Source organism: Eschrichtius robustus, chromosome 3 (assembly GCF_028021215.1).
Source record: "Eschrichtius robustus isolate mEscRob2 chromosome 3, mEscRob2.pri, whole genome shotgun sequence".
In the NCBI taxonomy this organism is placed as follows: Eukaryota; Metazoa; Chordata; class Mammalia; order Artiodactyla; family Eschrichtiidae; genus Eschrichtius; species Eschrichtius robustus.
In genome coordinates, this window is record NC_090826.1 from 126,322,681 (window position 1) to 126,341,274 (window position 18,594).

At 36.3% G+C, this 18,594-nt stretch overlaps 1 protein-coding gene across 1 annotated transcript; it reads left to right on the forward strand.

Moving 5' to 3' along the window:
* The first annotated feature begins 4,767 nt into the window (after positions 1-4,767).
* Positions 4,768-7,854, forward strand: LOC137761434 (lymphotactin-like). Its single transcript, XM_068538364.1, has 3 exons — positions 4,768-4,837; positions 6,674-6,788; positions 7,692-7,854. The coding sequence occupies exons 1-3, from the start codon at positions 4,777-4,779 to the stop codon at positions 7,852-7,854; spliced, it is 339 nt and encodes a 112-aa protein (XP_068394465.1). The 5' UTR covers positions 4,768-4,776.
* Positions 7,855-18,594: the final 10,740 nt, after the last annotated feature.

An 18,594-nucleotide genomic window follows, 5' to 3' on the forward strand; every position in this document is an offset into this window, starting at 1 on the left:
GAAGTGAAAAGGTAAGCTACCAACTGAGAGAAAATATTTGCAACACTTATAAAAGACAAAGAATTAGTATGGAAATACATAACGAAATCATACACATCAAAAAGAAAATGACAAATTATCCAATAGAAAAATGGAATATTATACAAACATGCATTCTACAGAAGAAGAAATTTTTATGTGAATTACATATTATGTATGATAAAATATGAATTAATTTTCTTTTCAGATGAATCAAAATATTCAAACCATACAGTAAAAAGAAAAGAGAAAATATACTGAGTTTTCTTGCTTTCACCCTTCACGCTCATACCTTCTTCTGTTAAAAAGCAATGTTTTCCTTCAAAAAAGGATTCTACAATTCCACTCTGTGGTCAATCACATATAAATGGTACTGATCTTCCAGAGTACTAGACTTTGAGGGTACAAATGTTTTATGTGTGCTTATGCCTTTTTACACACTCATACACTTATGCATTCTTATACATTTACATTTAGTATGGATATATTAATTCAGCACTTTCTTTGTGCAAGGCATTGTCCTAGACTCTGAGGAAATGAAAAAGACAAACAAACAATTCCAGGAAAATGATGGATAATAAAAAAGTAAATTATTGTTATATTAGAAGGTGCTAGGTACTATGAAAGAAAGTAGAGCAGCAAAGAGAAATCAAGTGATACCAGAATTGGTATGTGTGTGCACTTTTAAATTGGGGGGGTCAGGGAAAGCCACAATGAGAAAACACTATTTGAGCAAAAGGTTAAAGGGAGTAAGGGACTGAGCCACGCTTATGTCTGAGGGAAGAAAATACCAGGTGAAGTAAACAGAAGGTGAAAAGACTTGAAGGCAGGAGGATGCTGACATGTCTGAGAAACAACAGGGAGGTCATTGTGACTGCAGTGGAGAAAGAAGGGGGGAAGAGTAGCAGGAGATGATGTCAGAGAGTAAATGGGAGATGAGAACATAGGTCATGGAGGTACTTGTAAACCCTTGTAAAGACTGTATATATTTACAGTCTTTGCATTCTAGACAAATAACATTCTTTGTCACTTTGTTATGGTTTTTGACCTAAGTCTATTTTGTCTAAATATAAGTATAGCTAGCCCTGCTCCCTTTTGGTTTCCATTTTCGTGGGATATCTTCTTCCATCCCTTTACTCTGAGCTGATGTGTGTCCTTAACGATGAAGTGAGTCTCTGTAGGCAGTATGTACTTGCGTCTTTTTTAAAAACCCACTTAGTCACTTTAGGCCTTTTGATTGGAGAATTTAATCCATTTACATTTAAAGTAATTATTGATAATTAAGGACTTACTAATACCATCTCAATTGTTTTCTAGTTATTTTGTAGTCCCCTTGTTTCTTTTTTCCTCTGTTGCTGAATTTATTTGTGAATTGATGATTTTCTATAGTAATATGCTTTGATCCCTGTCTCTTTTCTTCTGTGTATATACTGCTTTTGTTTTGTGGTTATCGTGAGGCTTACATAAACATCTGACAAATATAGCAGCCTACTATAACAACATAACGTTGTGTGCATGCAAAAACTCTATCCATTTTAATCCCCACTCCATTTTATGTTTTTGATGCCTTAATTTTCCTCTTTTTTATATTGTGTATCATTAACAAATTATGGTAGCTATATTAATTTTTAATACTTTTGTCCTTTAACCTTTACTCTAGGGTCAAGTGATTAACATAGAGCAAAGCATCTGAATATATTAAACAATACTTAGAAAAAAAAAAGACTTTGCTGTTCACTCATGAAAATGTGCTCCATTGAAGGATTTTTGAGCAGAGAAGTAACATATTACTTACATTTTGAAATGATTACCTTTGTCAGGGTGGTAAATTGACCAAAAGAAAATAAGGGAGGAATTAGGAAAATCAGTTAGGAGGCTGTTGCATGAATCTGCTAATCCAGGTGAGAAATGAGGGTGGCTTGGAGTTGGGTCTCTTGGGGTGATGAAAACGGTTTAGATTGTATTTTGAAGACAGAGAGAAAACAGTATTTTCTGACAGTTTGGGTGTGGCATGTAAGAGAAAGAGAGGAGTCAAGGATGAGAAAAATTTGTTCTAGTATCTTTCAACTGGTTGTCAATCAACGTCCACATTAGCAGATTATGCCCATTTTGCAATAGGTTTCTACTTTTTTGTCGGTTACTTATTTCTTCTCCATTAGAGACTGTAGTGCATGCTTTGAACAATTGAAATGAATAATTCATTCTCAGAGTTTAAGAAATTCCATTTCAATATGCTAAGTAAAAATTCAGCCATTGGTCAATTTGTCTATTTGACTATAAACATGAGAGGAAGACATAGGCACAATCTTCTGGTTTTATGTTTTTAGCTGTTCATCCTTTACTTAATGTACAATACTATAATGTTGGTCTTTTGAAAAGAATTCATTTATTCAAAAATCATTTGGTGAGCGTCCACTATATAGCAAACATTTTGCTAGTGCCAGAGACCCAGACAGCACTGAGGCAAATACCTGCTCTCAAGGACCCTGCCATCTAGTGGGAGATGAAGAAATGTAATTGAGTAGGAGAATAAAATGAGATTAGTGGTAGAACAGTGGTGGCTAGAAAGTTCCAAGAGGTCATTGAAGATGGCACAAGTTAATTGTATCTAGAGAATTCAGAAAAACTTGTAGAAAGAGGAGGAGTTTACAAATAATTATGTAGGGAGCTGGGATAAGCATTCCAGAAAATGGAAGCAATATACTGGGAGTAGAAGAGAGGATGGCCCATTTGGTTGACTGCACAGACATTTATTAAGGCTAGATGTTTTGGAGCATGTGCATGAGTGGTGGAAAATGAGTCTTAAAAGAAGCAGTGTTATATCTTGAACACCTTTAAATATGACAATGAATGAATCCTGTAGGCAATGGGAAGTAGCAAAGAGGTTCTCAGCAGGAAAACAACCTGATTAGATCAAGACTTTAGAATGATTACTCTGGCAATGCTGTGGAAAATAGATTGGAAGCAGAGGAGACCCAAGCCTGGGGAATCAGTTGGTATACTGCAGTAGTCCTAACAAGTGATGGGGTGATGGGGTCTTGCCTTGAGCAGTGTGGAGAGAGAGGAGAAGACATACAGAAGAGCTACTTTGAAGGTATACTTAGTCCAGCTTGGTTGAGAACAACATATGGGTGGCTAGCAATGAGTCTAAGATGACCCAGGTAATCTGTATTTGGAAATTGAATAGTAGATAACACATTATTCGATGTCAAAGAGTAATAGGAGGAGAAGCATTTTGAGTAGAAAGATGTGTTCAAAGTTTAAGAAATGACAGTGTAGCCAGGTGGAGATAACTAAAAAGCTATTTGAATTTCTGAGTAAAATCTGGGTGGAAAATTAAATGCCATTAATGAAAAGTATATTAGAGGTTAACCTATAATTTTTATAGAAGTATAGGAATTAGTTTTCATATCCTTAAGAGTGATGGCAAAAACTTTTAGCTATACATATATTTAATCAGAATGTTATTTTCATATCCCTGAATGGTAATGACAAAACCTTTTAGCTACATGCATAATTAATAAATGCATTTTATAGATACTTATGTTAAAAAAAAACAAGACAAAAACCAACAACAACAAATTGAGTGCCAGATGGGTTGTACTGTAGTCAATACATTGAAACCCTGCTGGAAGCATTGCAAATGGAAATTACATTTTGGGAAGTATATATGTCAATATGTCACAAGAGTTATAAAGAGGATCATATGATTTTGCCTAGTAATCCTACGTCTGATGATTGAAAGCAAAAGATTCAGTGTAATTAATAAAAATTTACCCTACAGATGTGGTCTATATAACAATAAGTTAAAAGGGAATGGTTTAAGTGCCTGTGTATGTGTTTATTTAGAGTAGAAACATGAAAACTATGAAGAAACATGGCAGCATATATACATAGATGTAAAAATAGTCTTTATAATTGTCTCAACTCTGCAAACATATATATACCGATAGATACTCATTGAAAAACATTAAAAATGAAAACAGCCAGAATGATAAGATTATAGATAATTTCCGTTTTCTTTTTTCCAAAATAAAGTTTTTCTCAGGACAACTTTTCAAAATCTTTTAAAAATGTATGTGTTAAGTTAAAATAAGGCAAACCCGTGCAGATAGACAGGCTCCAATCATCATTATTGAAATGTTTCTTGGGTATGTGGGGAGGCTGGTGTAAAGAAAGGGGATCACTTGAATGAGGGCAGAGGAGAGAAATAAGAAGATTAAGGCAGAGGAGTGAGGAGCTCAGGGAAGCCACAGCATCCCTTCACCTCCCTATGGCGTCACTGGGCTTAGGATCCACCGTGGTGGAAGCCTCATGTCACAGCTGATGTTACACGAGGCAGGAGGGGGAGATGGACCACAGTGACCACCCACCTTGTTTCCTTTACACTGTCCCTGTGCTGGGCCATGACACTGGCATGGCCTTGGGGCATGTGTGCAGTGGAAGGTTTGAATTTAGACTGGTGGCAGGAGATGAGACAACTACGTTTCTTTTGTGCACGTATTTGGTTTCACGGACACATTAACCACAGGAGGAGGAGAAAAGGCCACAAGGTGTTGGGTTAGTATGAGTGGAGACAAAGGAACTTTTTTTTTCAACCAAAGAAAGCATCAGTATTGCAAAGACTTTCCGTGATTCCACACCCATCTCGAAAGCCCCCTCTCACCACAGGAAGTGCGCTGATCACTGGAGGAATAAAAGAGACTGAAAGGATCAGTTCCTCAGCCTCTCGCTGCACAGCTCAGCAGGACTTCAGCCATGAGACTTCTCATTCTGGCTTTCCTCGGGATCTGCTGTCTCGCTGCATACACTGTGGAAGGTAAGTCAAAATCTTATTTATGAGATAAGCAGCATCTACATATGCAGGCAGTGGCCACACATTTTGGTTTTGACTCAGGCTTTGACTGGAGTATACTTTCTCCGAGCTAAGCCTCAGGCTCCCCATGTGCAAAATGGGAATAATTTGACTCTAGGAGACTTTGTAGATTTCGAAGATAAAACTTGGTTACAATCTGGGCTCCTATTTTTCACAACCGGGTGATTTGGGGTAAATTTCTTCACCTCTCTGTGCCTATGGTTACTTATCTATAAGAAGAATGTTATAACCGATACGCTTACCCGGGATTAAAATGAAATAAATCTTATGATCACTTATCAGATTTCCACACAATTCCTAACTTCTTGATTAATGTTAGCTGTGCAATGGTGATGACGACTTTGAAGCTTTTGCTTATTTAGTATTGTTCTTGAAAATTCTCCAAATTTTGAGAGTTCACAATGCGGGAATGAGCTAGAGGGTGTATGTTCTGAAGGAAATCAATGTTTTCTATTAAAACAAAAATGACTGGTAGCTCATACCTTCATACCCAGGAAATCAATATTACCTTTAAGTGTGTAGGAGATTCTATTATTACTGCTATGAATGTTGTTCCCACTGATGATCAATTTCTTGAGTTTATAAGAGCACCATAAGTGCTAACAAATATCAATGTCTTATATACAATCAAATAAACTTACAAGACATACCCAGATGAGACTTAACTACACTGAGACTTACCTGAGCATTCTACACATATTTCTTAAAGGATCATTTTTTCCCAGCTGGTTGGAGTGTATTTCTCCTTGTGGCTCTGGCAACAAAAGAGAATATCCTTTGGGTATAATTATTGTTTCAGTTAGCTCTCTTTTCAACCTCCTAATCCATAAACTTATTACTTAGACTAGAATATCTGAACCTGATCATGGATGCCAAGGGTGTCTGTAAATAGAGATGGCAATGTCTGGAACTCCCTGAAATTTTGTCCCAAATAAAAAAATATCGCTGAAACAAAAAGTTTAAGACAAATGTTGTCTTAACCATGGCTTGCTGGCATTTTTCTGAGACAATATTCTGCCATTTGGTGGAAACCCATGTATGGGTAGGGGAAAGAAGACTGAGGAAGACTGTAGACACTTGGGTATTTCCCTCTTTCACTGGGTTCAGAGATAGTTCAGCATTAAAAATAAATTGGCAAAAAATTAAAAATAAATAAATAAATAAATAGGCAAATGTAGAGGGTTAAGAATGTACAGGCTGGATATTGTGTGATGGAGAGAAGGAGAGATGAAGAGCAATGTTAGTGAATACCTTCTGCTCAGTTTCATGTTTATAGAAAGACTTCTGATATCAGCAACACTGTAGCTCAAACTTCGTCATCATCAGCTATTATTTTAGATGCTGTTTTGCTGAATATTTCTCTGAGAATATTTGCTTCCTTGAGAAGCAAATACCAGTCTCTTCAACTTAGGAGGAAATCAGCACTTAGAAACCCTTTTTAGATTTTAGAAAACCCTTACTATTATTAACTCTTCCAAGTTATTTTCCCTTCCCGAATGTAAGATGTTCTCTACACTTAAAAAGTTTATTCCCCTGGACCATTTCTATTGAGGATGAGTACTTTATGAACTACTTCTTTTACATATTTTACATTTTACCATTTAAAATGAGAACGCCTTTATGTATTCAGTCAAAAATGAGCTACCTCTCCCATATTTAGTGTTCCTTTCCCAAATTATTCTTTATCATGTCACTCTTTGTTGTTTTATTTATAGCATTCTAACATTTATAGTATTAGAAATTATATTTTATTTTTATTTGCATGGTTTTCTTTGCTAGGTGTGGGGAGTGAAGTTCTAGAAAAGACCATCTGTGTGAGTCTGACTACCCAGCGACTGCCAATTAAAAACATCAAGACCTACACCATCAAGGAGGGCTCCATGAAAGCAGTGATGTGAGTTTCTCTCTCCCAAATATGATCTTGATGGAACACAGTATATAGAAATGCTGCCCTCCTCAGGAAAAATGTCAACAAGGAGGAAAACCTCAATGTAGCCAATAGTCCTTTTGTTTTTCCATATTTACCATGCCTTTATGTAGTCCCAAACAATGTTTATGACAAAAAATTGGCAACCAAGTGAAGAATATCACCCTCCTTTCTGCTTTATCTTAGCAGAAGAATCTAACTGGGAACTAGATGAATAATATACTCAGTCCTGAGGGTTAGGTTTAGAGCGGGATGGTTCAGATCAGGATTTGACCATAGAGACACACTGGTGTGGGATGCCTCCATTCCTATCCTTCCCCTTCCCTGCCTTTCTCTGCCCTTATGGTGTGCTGGAGTGGAGTGCCATATTTTATCAGTTGCCATATCTCAAGGAATAGTGTCAACAACTAGCCTACATGGTACCGTTCTCTTTCCAGGATCTCATCTTCAGAATAGCAACTCTTCCCAACACACAATTGCAACTTTACCTCCCAAAATATGATAAAGAAATCACCTTTTGTCCAGAAAATAAGATGAGTGTGTTTAAATTTGAAAAAGAAGATGATATGTAATAATTGGACTAGATGACCTCAAATGTCCAGTTTAATTACATCACCTGGTAGCAATGATGAGAAAAGGAGCCTGCAGTTTATGCTGAACCAGGGATCTGGGTATTACCTGGAGCTATTTCTCCTTTATGGCAAAATAGATTGCAGAGGAAAGATTTTCATTTATATTCTCCTGAATCTGAAAGACTGTTTTGTCCAGTCATTTCTGCACAAGATCTCTTATATATGATCTGATCTTAACTTCTGGTTCCAAGGCTTTGAGGATGTGACTAACTTTGTCTATCTTTTCTTTGCATTGCAGATTTATTACCAGACGTGGCCTTAAAGTCTGTGCTGATCCACAAGTTGAATGGGTGAAAAAAGCAGTCCGAACAATAGACAAGTCCACCAGGAGAAATGTGAGCCAGACCAAGCCTACAGGAGCCCAACAATCCAACAATACAGCTGTGACCCTGACTGCGTAGTGACCCTCTGGCATCTTGTCCCCTCACTAGCCAGCCAGCTCATTTCCCTTTAAAGCTCATGGACTAATTACATTATGTTCACCTTTTATAAAAGTGCTGCATGAATCAAATGATTTTTTTAAATATTTTTTAATGTCTTTCATATTCATTTAGATGCTCTAATTAATACATATTTATTATTAAGAACGGTCCCAAAGTTTATTCATTCCATATTGGGAAAAGTAATACATCATTTGTGTTCCATTTCTGTCTTAACTGTACCTCCTTTTGATGATAGCCATGATGGGAGAGATTTTGGTCAGTGTTCATTAGAGATGAAAGCTATATTCATCATTTTTAGGTTCTAGCACAAAATGGTTCCCTACACATGAGTTATAGGTGACAACTGTGACAATGACAATTTAAAATCTATTTCAACCTGTCTTCATAATGGAGTTCTATTTTTATGGAATAAAGGAGAAAATGATCCAACCGCTATTGGGGCCCCATTCTGAGGGTTCACTACTCAAAAAGTGGCTTCATTCAAGTTTGATCTGGAGCAAATTCTCATACCTCTGTGTCCCATTTGATCTCCTGTAAAAGAAAGAAAAAAAATATATAACTTGCGAGTTCTTTCATTTGCCAAAGTAGCAAAGATTAGGCTTTTGATGAAAAGATACTTTATTCAACAAAAATCAATTCTCCTCAAACTGGGCAATGATCTCACTGCGTTTCTGTGATTTCCATAATTGTCACTACTCTAGTTATCATACAAGTCATGCTTTTTTGTTTTGCCAATAAGGTTTTAACATTCCAAACACTGTCACCTGGAACATTCTTTGAATGTGTTCATGATTTGCAGTAACGTTTTAATTAACGTTACTTCACCTGGTCACTTAGCACCCCAGACTCATGCCCTCCTGTTCTTATTAAGTTGCTAATTTGATTCATATTTATGACTCTACTATCCAAGTAGCTGATGATGTATACATCCACTCTATCTGACTTTAAATAGTTAAGAGCTGATCAGACCTAGATAGTTTCAAGGGAAGAGAAAGGACTGTTTTACTAGTCATAAGGGGACAATCAGCAATGTCAAGTATTTTCAGAGGGTAACTGAGGGCAGCTTGTTGGAATCAGCTTACTTCTAGTCATCCAGCTAGTGAACCAGAGAGGAAATGATTAACACAGTGCCTCCTAGCAAAGGGTGGTGTCATCTGTCCTTTCTCATTGATATTTGCCTACAATAATGTTCAAAGCTGGTCTTAAACGAAACACTAAGAAGAAAACACTTGTTTTATGAGGGGTGAAACCTAGCAAAGTCACGGAAGATGAAAGGCAAATTTCCTGACTGAACATGTACTTGCATTTCCCAAATGTCTTCCAAACTCTAGAGGTTTTCAAAAGATAATAATAATATATGTGGAAGAAGGTAGGTATACACATCTTGTTATCACATTATTTAAGGGAGCTAGGTAAGGTTAAGAGGTTTCAACCAAATAGTGCACATAACTTTTAACTAACTGATTGGATGTTTTGAATCACTTAGGTAAGACCTGAGTCTACTAACAATAACCCTGTCGTTTTTTGGACTTCAATTCAATTCAATGAAATAATCTAAGAAGGAGAAATCTTACAATATTAATTTGTATTTTACAAATTTTGACTGCAACCCCTCTTTTGTGCTTCTGTGGCATCTTATACTTAACTTTAACCTAAATCTTACCAATTTATATTGAAATTACTCCTTTGCCTGTCTGTGCTTCCCTCACCCCAATCCTGTATTTAGACTGGAAGCTGCTTGTGTGAATTATGACACCAGGTCCCCTTGCCTAGCATAGAACTGTGGGAGGGGGTCAATTAATATTTTTGGGATGAATAACAAATTACATTATATCCTTCATTCTATACTTTCATATTTCTAAAATTATGTATAACACAAAATAAACTTTATTAACAGGAGGTTCAATTCAGCAAATAGTTTTGAGTACTTGCTATAAGACAGGCAGCTTGTTAAGCTTAGTGTATGTCAAGATAATTAAAACACCACTTCTGTTCTCCAGGAACTCACAGCCCAGCAGATTACACTATGATGTAAGAAAACCAATTGCAGTACAGGATTTGAAATAGGTAATAATATGGACATGATAAAGAAATAGAAATAACAGAGAGAAGGGAAGAATTATACTAAGAACGTTCTCTAAAATTTTTCTGAATTTATATATAAGTATGCGTTACCATTATTAAATAGGAAATGAAAGATGCATCCTTAGCTAGTTTGAAGAAAGATGTTGTCACATATTTCTCTCTTCACTAGGAAATTCTTCCACTGTGATTGTAATACTTGTAGAGTATTATATTTGTTCATAGATATTAGATGTAACAATACAGCGAGTCTAAAACTGTCACTGAAATTTAAATGGTAAGAAAACTGAGCCACAGAGAGATTGATTGTCTTGGCTAAGAGCACACAGTTATTAAGAAACTGAGCCTGATCTCAGATAGTGACTTTCTGTGATATCGCAGCCTCAGGAAAGAGAGTGGTAATGTACAACTCTTCTTAGAGTGGGTATGATGGGAGAAGGGATAATCTTTTCAACAAATAGTTCTGGAACAACTGGGTATCCACAAGCAAAAAAAAAAAAAAAAAAAAAAATCTAGACACAGACCGTACACGTTTCAAGAAAAATTAACTCAAAATGTATCATAGGCCAAGTGTAAAACACAAAATTATTAAACATCTAGAACATGACATAGGAGAAAATCTAGATGCCCTTGTGTTTGGAGATGATTTTTGTTTTAGGTATGAAACCAAAGGTCTGCCCCTTAAGAGAAAAAATTTAGTTGGAGCTCATTAAAATTATAGACTTCCGTTCTGTGAAAGACTGTCAAGAGAAGGAGAAGATAAGCCACAGGTTAGGAGAAAATATTTTCAAAAGACATATCTGATAAAGGACTGTTATCCAAAGCACAAATAGAACTCTTAAAACCCAACAATAAGAAAACAAACAACTTGACTAAATAACCCAGGCAAAAGATTTTAACAAATACCTCACCAAAGGAGATATACAGATGGAAAATTAACATTGGAAAAGATGCTCAACCTCATACCTCATCAGGAAATTGCAAATTAAAATAATAATGACATACCACTACACACCTATTACAATGGTAAAAATTGAAAACACTAACAACACCATATGAAGGCAAGGATGTGGAGCAACAGGAATTCTCATTCGTTATTGGTGGGAATGCAAAGTGGCACAGCCACTTATGAATAGTTTGGCAGTTCCTTACAAAGCTAAACATAGTCTTGCCATATGATCCATCAGTTGCTATCCTTGGAATGTGCCCAAATGAGTTGAAAACGTATGCTCACACACAACCTGCACATGGATGTTTTAATAGCTTTTTTTCAAAATTGCAAAAACTTGGAAGCAACCAAGATGTCCTTCGACAGGTGACTGGATAAATAAACTGTGCTGCACGCATACACTAAAATATTATTCAGTAGTAAAGAGAAATGAGCGATCAAGTCACAAAAGACATGGAAGGAACTTAAAAATATACTATTAAGTGCAAGAAGTCAATGTGAAAAGACTACATAATATATGATTTTAATTATATGGCATTTTGGAAAAGGCAAACTATGGAGGCAGTAAAGAGTGGTGGTTTCCAGAAATTTAGACTGAGGGAGGGATGAATAGGTGGAGCACAAGTGAGTTTTGGGATAGTGAAACTATTCTGTATGAAGCTATAAAGGGTGGGTACATTTGTCAAAACGCATAGAATGTACAACACAGAGATTGTGTCCTAATGGAAACTGCGGACTTTGGGTGATGATGTGTCAATGTAGGTTCATCAGTGGAACAAATGGACCCCTCTGGTGTGGGATGATGATAGTGGGGAGGCTATATATGTGTGTGGAGCAAGGGGATATATGGGGACTCTGTACTTTCTGCTCAATTTTGCTATGAAACTAAAACTGACCTTAAAAATAAAGTCAGTCAACTAAAAACAAACAAACTCCATGGCTTTTATCCACAATCATAAAATTCTCCCAGAACATGGATTCCATGTGGAGCATTCTATCTGCATATTAATCTCTTCCAAATCCAAACTTGTAACGGTAGTTTGATTGGTTCAGTCTAAGCCATATGACAATGACAGGTTGGAGATGGACTCAGGACTCTATGTTGGGAGAAAGGACTATGATATGGGAATGTCCATAGACATAGGAAGTCATACTGCCACCATTCTGGCAAATATCCACTACAGACACCAATGTGGAAAGGGAAAAACCCGACATTAATATATTTCAACAACTATCTCTATTATAGGCATAACACCTGAATAATTAATTCACTCTCTTCTCCCCATTGAATAGAAAAAATGTCTTCTTCATTTTGATATTTGCTTCCTTGAATTTCTATATGTGCACCATATTTCTCTTTTCTTTTTTTTTGGTGGAGATATCCCTGCCAGAAATACTTAAAGTGCACGTGTAATTTTTCTACCTTCTTTCAATACATTCATACATTCACTTCTAGGAACTGTTTAATAAAAGTGTTAGCATTTCCTCACGCTAACAGTTTAGGCACGAAATACGCAAAGTTTACACATTTATTAAACTCCTTTCATGTCAGTTATGCAAATGTAATTGCCCCTAACAAATTTATTTTGACTATGTAAGAAAAATCCAGATGCTGAATACCTAAAGATTTATTTTTTAAATGTTAGGACTATCAACTGATTCTAACAGTGGGAGGATGATTCCATCTTTGGTTTTGATGGTAAACTCAGAAATTAATGGGCTTTATTCCAAGAGGAGATAATAATACAAGGATTAAGTAAATTCCTACAGCAGGGATAATATAAGTGACATGAAGGAAGACAGAAGAAACAAGAACTAAAATAAAAGGGAGGCTCTGGGAGTGTAGAGATTGGTGCAAATATGGTGATTCATTTTTGTAGACTATTGATTGTGACCCAAAGAAAAATAATCATGGTCATAAAGAGAAGGAAAAGGTAAGTTGTAAACTCAGCTAAGCAGCAAAGGGGAGTATAAAACTTTTATACGTATTTGAGGGAAATTTTCGGGAACAGCTTTACATTTATGGCTTATTATGGAACATATTAAAATACCATAAGTAAGAAAATGTATAATGAAATTAGGGGTACTAATCACAACTTTTAAAAAGAATATGATGATCAACACTTTGAATTTTTTAAAAGTTACTTGAGTAATGTCATTTACAGAAAGAAGGGAAGTAGATGAGTTAGAATTGTGTGTATTCCCCAGGTCAAAATGCAGTTCATACTTAATTTTACTTTAATATCTGTCCTGGTTGGAGGCAGTGAACTGCGAAGAGGATCAGCAGAAAAGGAGCCCCTGCAGGTGATGGGGTGAAGACTAGTGTGCAAGCATGCATCCACCACATGAACCTATCACTGCACACTTTTTCCATGGGGGTTCTGTCTTGCGTAGTTGGAAAAGCAAACAAAGAAATGCATTAATCATTCTCCCCCATATAGATCACATTTTTGAAAAAGTGATTCATGTTTGTCAATCTCATCTCTTTATTCTTTTATTTTTTTAAATTTATTTATTTTATTTATTTATTTTTGGCTGCACTGGGTCTTCGTTGCTATGCGTGGGCTTTTCTCTAGTTGCGGAAAGCAGGGTCTACTCTTGGTTGCAGTGTGCAGGCTTCTCATTGCGGTGGTTTCTCTTGTTGCAGAGCATGGTCTCTAGGCATGCGGGCTTCAGTAGTTGTGGTTCGTGGGCTTCAGTAGTTGTGGCTCATGGGCTCTAGAATGCAAGCTCAGTAGTTGTGGTGCATGGGCTTAGTTGTTCCGCGGCATGGGGGATCTTCCTGGACCAGGGCTCGAACCCGTGTCCCCTGCATTGGCAGGTGGATTCTTAATCACTGTGCTACCAGGGAAGCCCTATATCACATTTTTTGTTGGTGGGGTCACTCTTCTGACTTCCACTGAGCCCTGCCTGAGGGATGTGACTGAATAGGCATTAGTTTCCTGGTGTTGCCCATAACTGTAATATTGCTTTTTAAGAGTATTCATAGCAACTTTATTAATAAAAACCCACAACTAGAAACAACCCAAATGTCCACCAGCAGGTGACTAGATAAACAAATTGTTCTAAATCCATGCCATGAAATACTATTCAGCAATAAAATTAAACGAACTTCAGATGCATGGAACAATATAGATGGATCTTGAAAACACTATGCTGTGTAAAAGAAAGCAGACTCAAAAGATTACACACTGTATGCTTCCATTTATATAAAATTCTAGAACAGGCAAACTAATCTACAATGGCAGAAAGCAGATCAGTTGTTGCCTGGGCCCAGGGATGGAGAGGATTGGGTGGGAAAGGACACAAAGGGTAACAGAAATGTTCTATGTCTTGTGGTACTAGTTACAGAGGGGTATTCATTTCTCAAAATGCATTGAACTGTGTGCATCCATAAGTGTAATTTGTTTTCCCATTCATAAAAAGATAGTGGATTGGCTAGATCACTTTTAAGATCTGTTCTAGTCCCCATAAACTTTAAGCTTTTCCCTCTCCGTATTTTTCATGATACTAGGATAATATCAGCGTATAGTGGTTTGCTCCAAGTTAAATTGAACAGGGCTTCTCTTTTTTGTTCTTAGAAGAAAATGAAAAGAAAATCAGTTTCTATTCCTTTATTTAATCAATAAATGTTTATTGAGTTCCTACATTATGGGCACTGAAAATTCAAGACTGAAACAGTCTCAGCTCTTAGGACATTATATTCTAGTAGAGAGAGAAGAGCAATACACAGAATATACAAAGACGTGTCAAAGGTGATGATAAGAGCTATGAGTCCAAATAAAGCAGGTGACAAGACATTTTAGGAGTGGGATGGTAACTGCTCTTTTATATGGAATATCCAGGCTAAGACTCTGGTAAGACAACATTTGATCAATTTGTTTTTAACAATCAACTTTGGGAACCCACTCAGGTTCAATCTAGTATCATAGGCTCTTTAAGGTAATGCATACACTGTCAGAATCCTTCTAGGTTTTGTGTATCGGTTATTGGTCTGTGGCACTAATATGAAATGTGTTGACTGAGGCTCAGTCATTAAGGATTCAGTTTTTTTCCTTCTGCTCTATCAGAAAAAAAATTGGAAAAAATTTCAATAAAGAATAAAATTAAAAATTGTTTTCATTAATCAGAGAATTAGGTCATCCATAACACTCACACACTAGTTATTCCACAATAAAGAGGTCTTATTGTATTTGTGACTGATCCTTCATTGGGAAGATGGAAATGTCTTCCAGCCTGAGGTCAAAGTTGTCTAGTGACATACATCTTCCTCCTGGTATTTCAAATGTGGGGAGGAGATCAGGTAAGGGAAACAGAGGATCATAGGTTTGGCTGACTCCAAAAAATCAATCGTTAGTATTCATAAAAATAAAATCATAACCTCTGATAAAAACCACATTCCGCTCTTTGTCACCAACTTTTCTGGCTGTCTTGGTTCTAGTTTCAGAGTCTTTGTGTTGGTTTCAGTGACTATCTTTTGACTGTAATCACTGCCATTTATTGAGTCCCTCCTATGATCCAGACAAGTTATATGTTCTGTTTCTAATTCCGATGTTTGCGAGGTGGGGCGGATTTTGATTCTCCTTCGTGTAACACATCTTGTATCAACTGAACCAGGATCAAGATAAGATTGAACGATGTGATTTTACAGCTCATGGTTTCCATTACAGTATGTGGCTTCTCAAGGAAATGCTCCTTAGGATGGCTGCTGGCATGGATGTCAGGCCTCAGCTATATTTCTTTTCAGGCAGATTGAGGCTACCTGACATCCAGTTTAGGAAATCCATAAGTGTTTGAATTCTGCATGACAGAGGATTTTAAGATTATGGTAGACTTTGTGGCCAAAATGTCAGCCTTCTGAAAAAAAGGAAAACAAAACCTAAAATGACTCCTGTGCTTACTAGTTTAGACAGTGCTATGTTTAGCACCCACCCCTATCACACCTAACTTTTAGTATGGTCCTCGCTAGACAGAATACCAATGCACTGGATTAGTATTTCTAAAATACATCTCCAGTTTGTTTAAGTCTTCTATGAAAAAGGGTTCTGTAAGTTAAAAATATTTAGGAAAAGCTGGGTTAGCTAAATTTTACTGCAGGTCTTCTCAGAACTTTTAATATGGTGATGTATACTGTGATTTAATAATACACAAAAATGTCCCAAGCTTATTAGAAGTGGACTCCATCTTCCTTTTTCATAGAATAACTTTCAAAACTAGTGTTTGGTATAAAACACCTGGGGAAATGCCAATAGAACCAATCTTCCCACGTTCTTTCTTCAGAATTATCTTCTCTGTGAGCTCCCTTAGGGACCTTCTTGCTTCATAGAGTGACATTCTATTATGTAATGTATTAACCATAATTCAGTGTTAATATCTGAGAGTGAGCCTGTATGCTCTATGCACCCCAGGATTGTCTGTGGCTCCTGGAGATTCAATGTTCCTTTTCAAGTAATTAATCAAGCTATGATAGTACAGGTCATGTTGCAATGGATTATGATATATATCTATATGTATGTAGATATAGATATATATCACTCACCAGAACATGAGTCATACCTTATTCTTTTCTTTTCCCCTATTTCTAAGATGGTATCTTACACATAATAAAAACTGGTTTTCTTGAATGAAAGAATAACTTTATGAGTAAATGACTTTAATGGAGGGATTTCTGATATTATGTCAGAATCATGGGAGTATTGCTTTGGGTCAGGAGAGATTTTGGTGGCAACTTGAAAATCAAAATATGAAGGCCACTTGTTTTCACAGCACCCATTGGCAGTACCTGCAAAACTCTGCTTAGAAACCCTTGGGAGTGCAAACAGGCTACTCACTCAATTCATATTAGGTACTATTTTCTCTCTCTCTCTCCCTCTCCTCTTTGCCTTTTCATTATCCTGAACTTGAACGTAAAAATGTACCCTTGAGCTACCTAATTTCCTTAATTTCACTTCTTTACCTGCATTATTGTCTGACATACTATGATCTACATGGCAAAAGAGAAAGAGGATGGTTACAAATTACACTTGTACTTTGTATATTATCTGAGTATTTTGTAGACATACTACTACCAGCTTCCATCCTATTTCCAAGAGGTTAATGAAAGTAAAGATAGAAGCACTGAGTCACTGAAAGTCACTGGTTGGCTGATTCCTCAAAACTAGTTTGTGGTAGAGCCTCTACTGGTATCCGTGGCATAGTTTCTTGTACTCCATTTTAAATGGTGTTTCTTTATAAGTCACCTAATTAATAAGTAAGGAACACATAGTAGAAGAGCTCTGAGTAATAAGCAGTATTCTATTCATTATGGATTTAATGAGAGTCCCCAAACAAAATGTCAGAGCAACAAGATACTTTCCCTTCATGGAGAAACCCCTGGTCTAGATCTTGCACAAGAAATATGCAAACTAAAATATTTTATCTGTATTTTTAAGCTGAGGTTTTCTGTTAGAAAAGGCACTCTTGAGGTTTACAGGAAGTATGTGTAGTTCCTGTGAAAGTGAATAAACCAGTATATACCTAGTACCCTCACTTTTTATGTATTACTAACATTGCAATAATCAGGAAATTTAGTAGAAAAATAGTTGTAATAAATATGACAGCACACTCTCACAAATAAAAAGAAAGGTACAAACATTCCAAAGGAAATGGGCAAAAATTACTGAAAGGCAATTTGTAAAATATTATCAACTTTACTAGTAGTCAAAGCAATTGAAACTGAGGAAGATATAAACATTAACCTTTCACCTATATGTTTGCAATGGCTAAAATGATTGATAAAACCCAGTATTGGTTAATCTGGGAAAACTTGTGTTTTCATACCTTATTAGTGGGAGGGTAATTTAGGCCCTATTTTGACCTTACTATAAGCCACAGTTTCATATGTTATAAATAAATATCCATAGATTTTTTTTTTTAAGAAGGAAGGAAACAAATTTATTGATTACTTATTTTACGTTCATCTATTTCATAATCATGTATTCTCAATAGTGTTTGAAGAATGCTAAAGCATCTTTCAAAATAAGGTAACTGAAGTTCAGGAATGCAAAGTGCCTCACTCACATTTACACAATTATTAAAAATGCGGACTTGGTATTTGTGGCCACTTCTATCTGATGTCCAAGACCATGCCTTTCCAATACACAACAATGAACACTTACTAAAAGTTAATCAAAACAACACACTCCAAACCATGTGAGAGTTTAGTAAAGGAACAAGTTAATGAACCATTAATCCACATACATGCAACATGGAGTATCTGACCAACAAACTACATGGATCTAGGTGTTCTGATTTAGAAAGATGTTTTCTAACTGAGGGGTACAAAACATGATATCTGAGAACCATTGAGCTGGTATAAAATAAATTAAAAATTGCATGTCAATACATACCATAAATGGAAGCACTTCCAAAGTCTGAGTGGTATAAATTGACTTTCACGTAACAAATTTGGCTCTGCAGATCAGTGGAAAAGCAACGACCATTGAGAGGTATCTTATGTGGCACTTATCTGCCAGCAAGCTTCATGTTTACATATTCAACCTTTGCACAGCTTTTTAAGAAAGCAGTATGTATGAAAGTAAGAGACTGTTTTGTGAAAACTTTCTGTAGGGAACTGATGACAAAGAGATACACAGAAAAGTAGAAAAAGTTCAAAGACATGTCTATTC

Excerpts from the sequence above, each read along its gene's own strand:
- LOC137761434 (XM_068538364.1), top strand. The coding sequence starts at position 4,777 with ATGAGACTTCTCATTCTGGCTTTCCTCGGGATCTGCTGTCTCGCTGCA. Across the intron at positions 4,838-6,673 it reads CGCTGCATACACTGTGGAAG|GTGTGGGGAGTGAAGTTCTA; the intron begins GTAAGTCAAAAT and ends TTTCTTTGCTAG. Across the intron at positions 6,789-7,691 it reads GGCTCCATGAAAGCAGTGAT|ATTTATTACCAGACGTGGCC; the intron begins GTGAGTTTCTCT and ends TTTGCATTGCAG.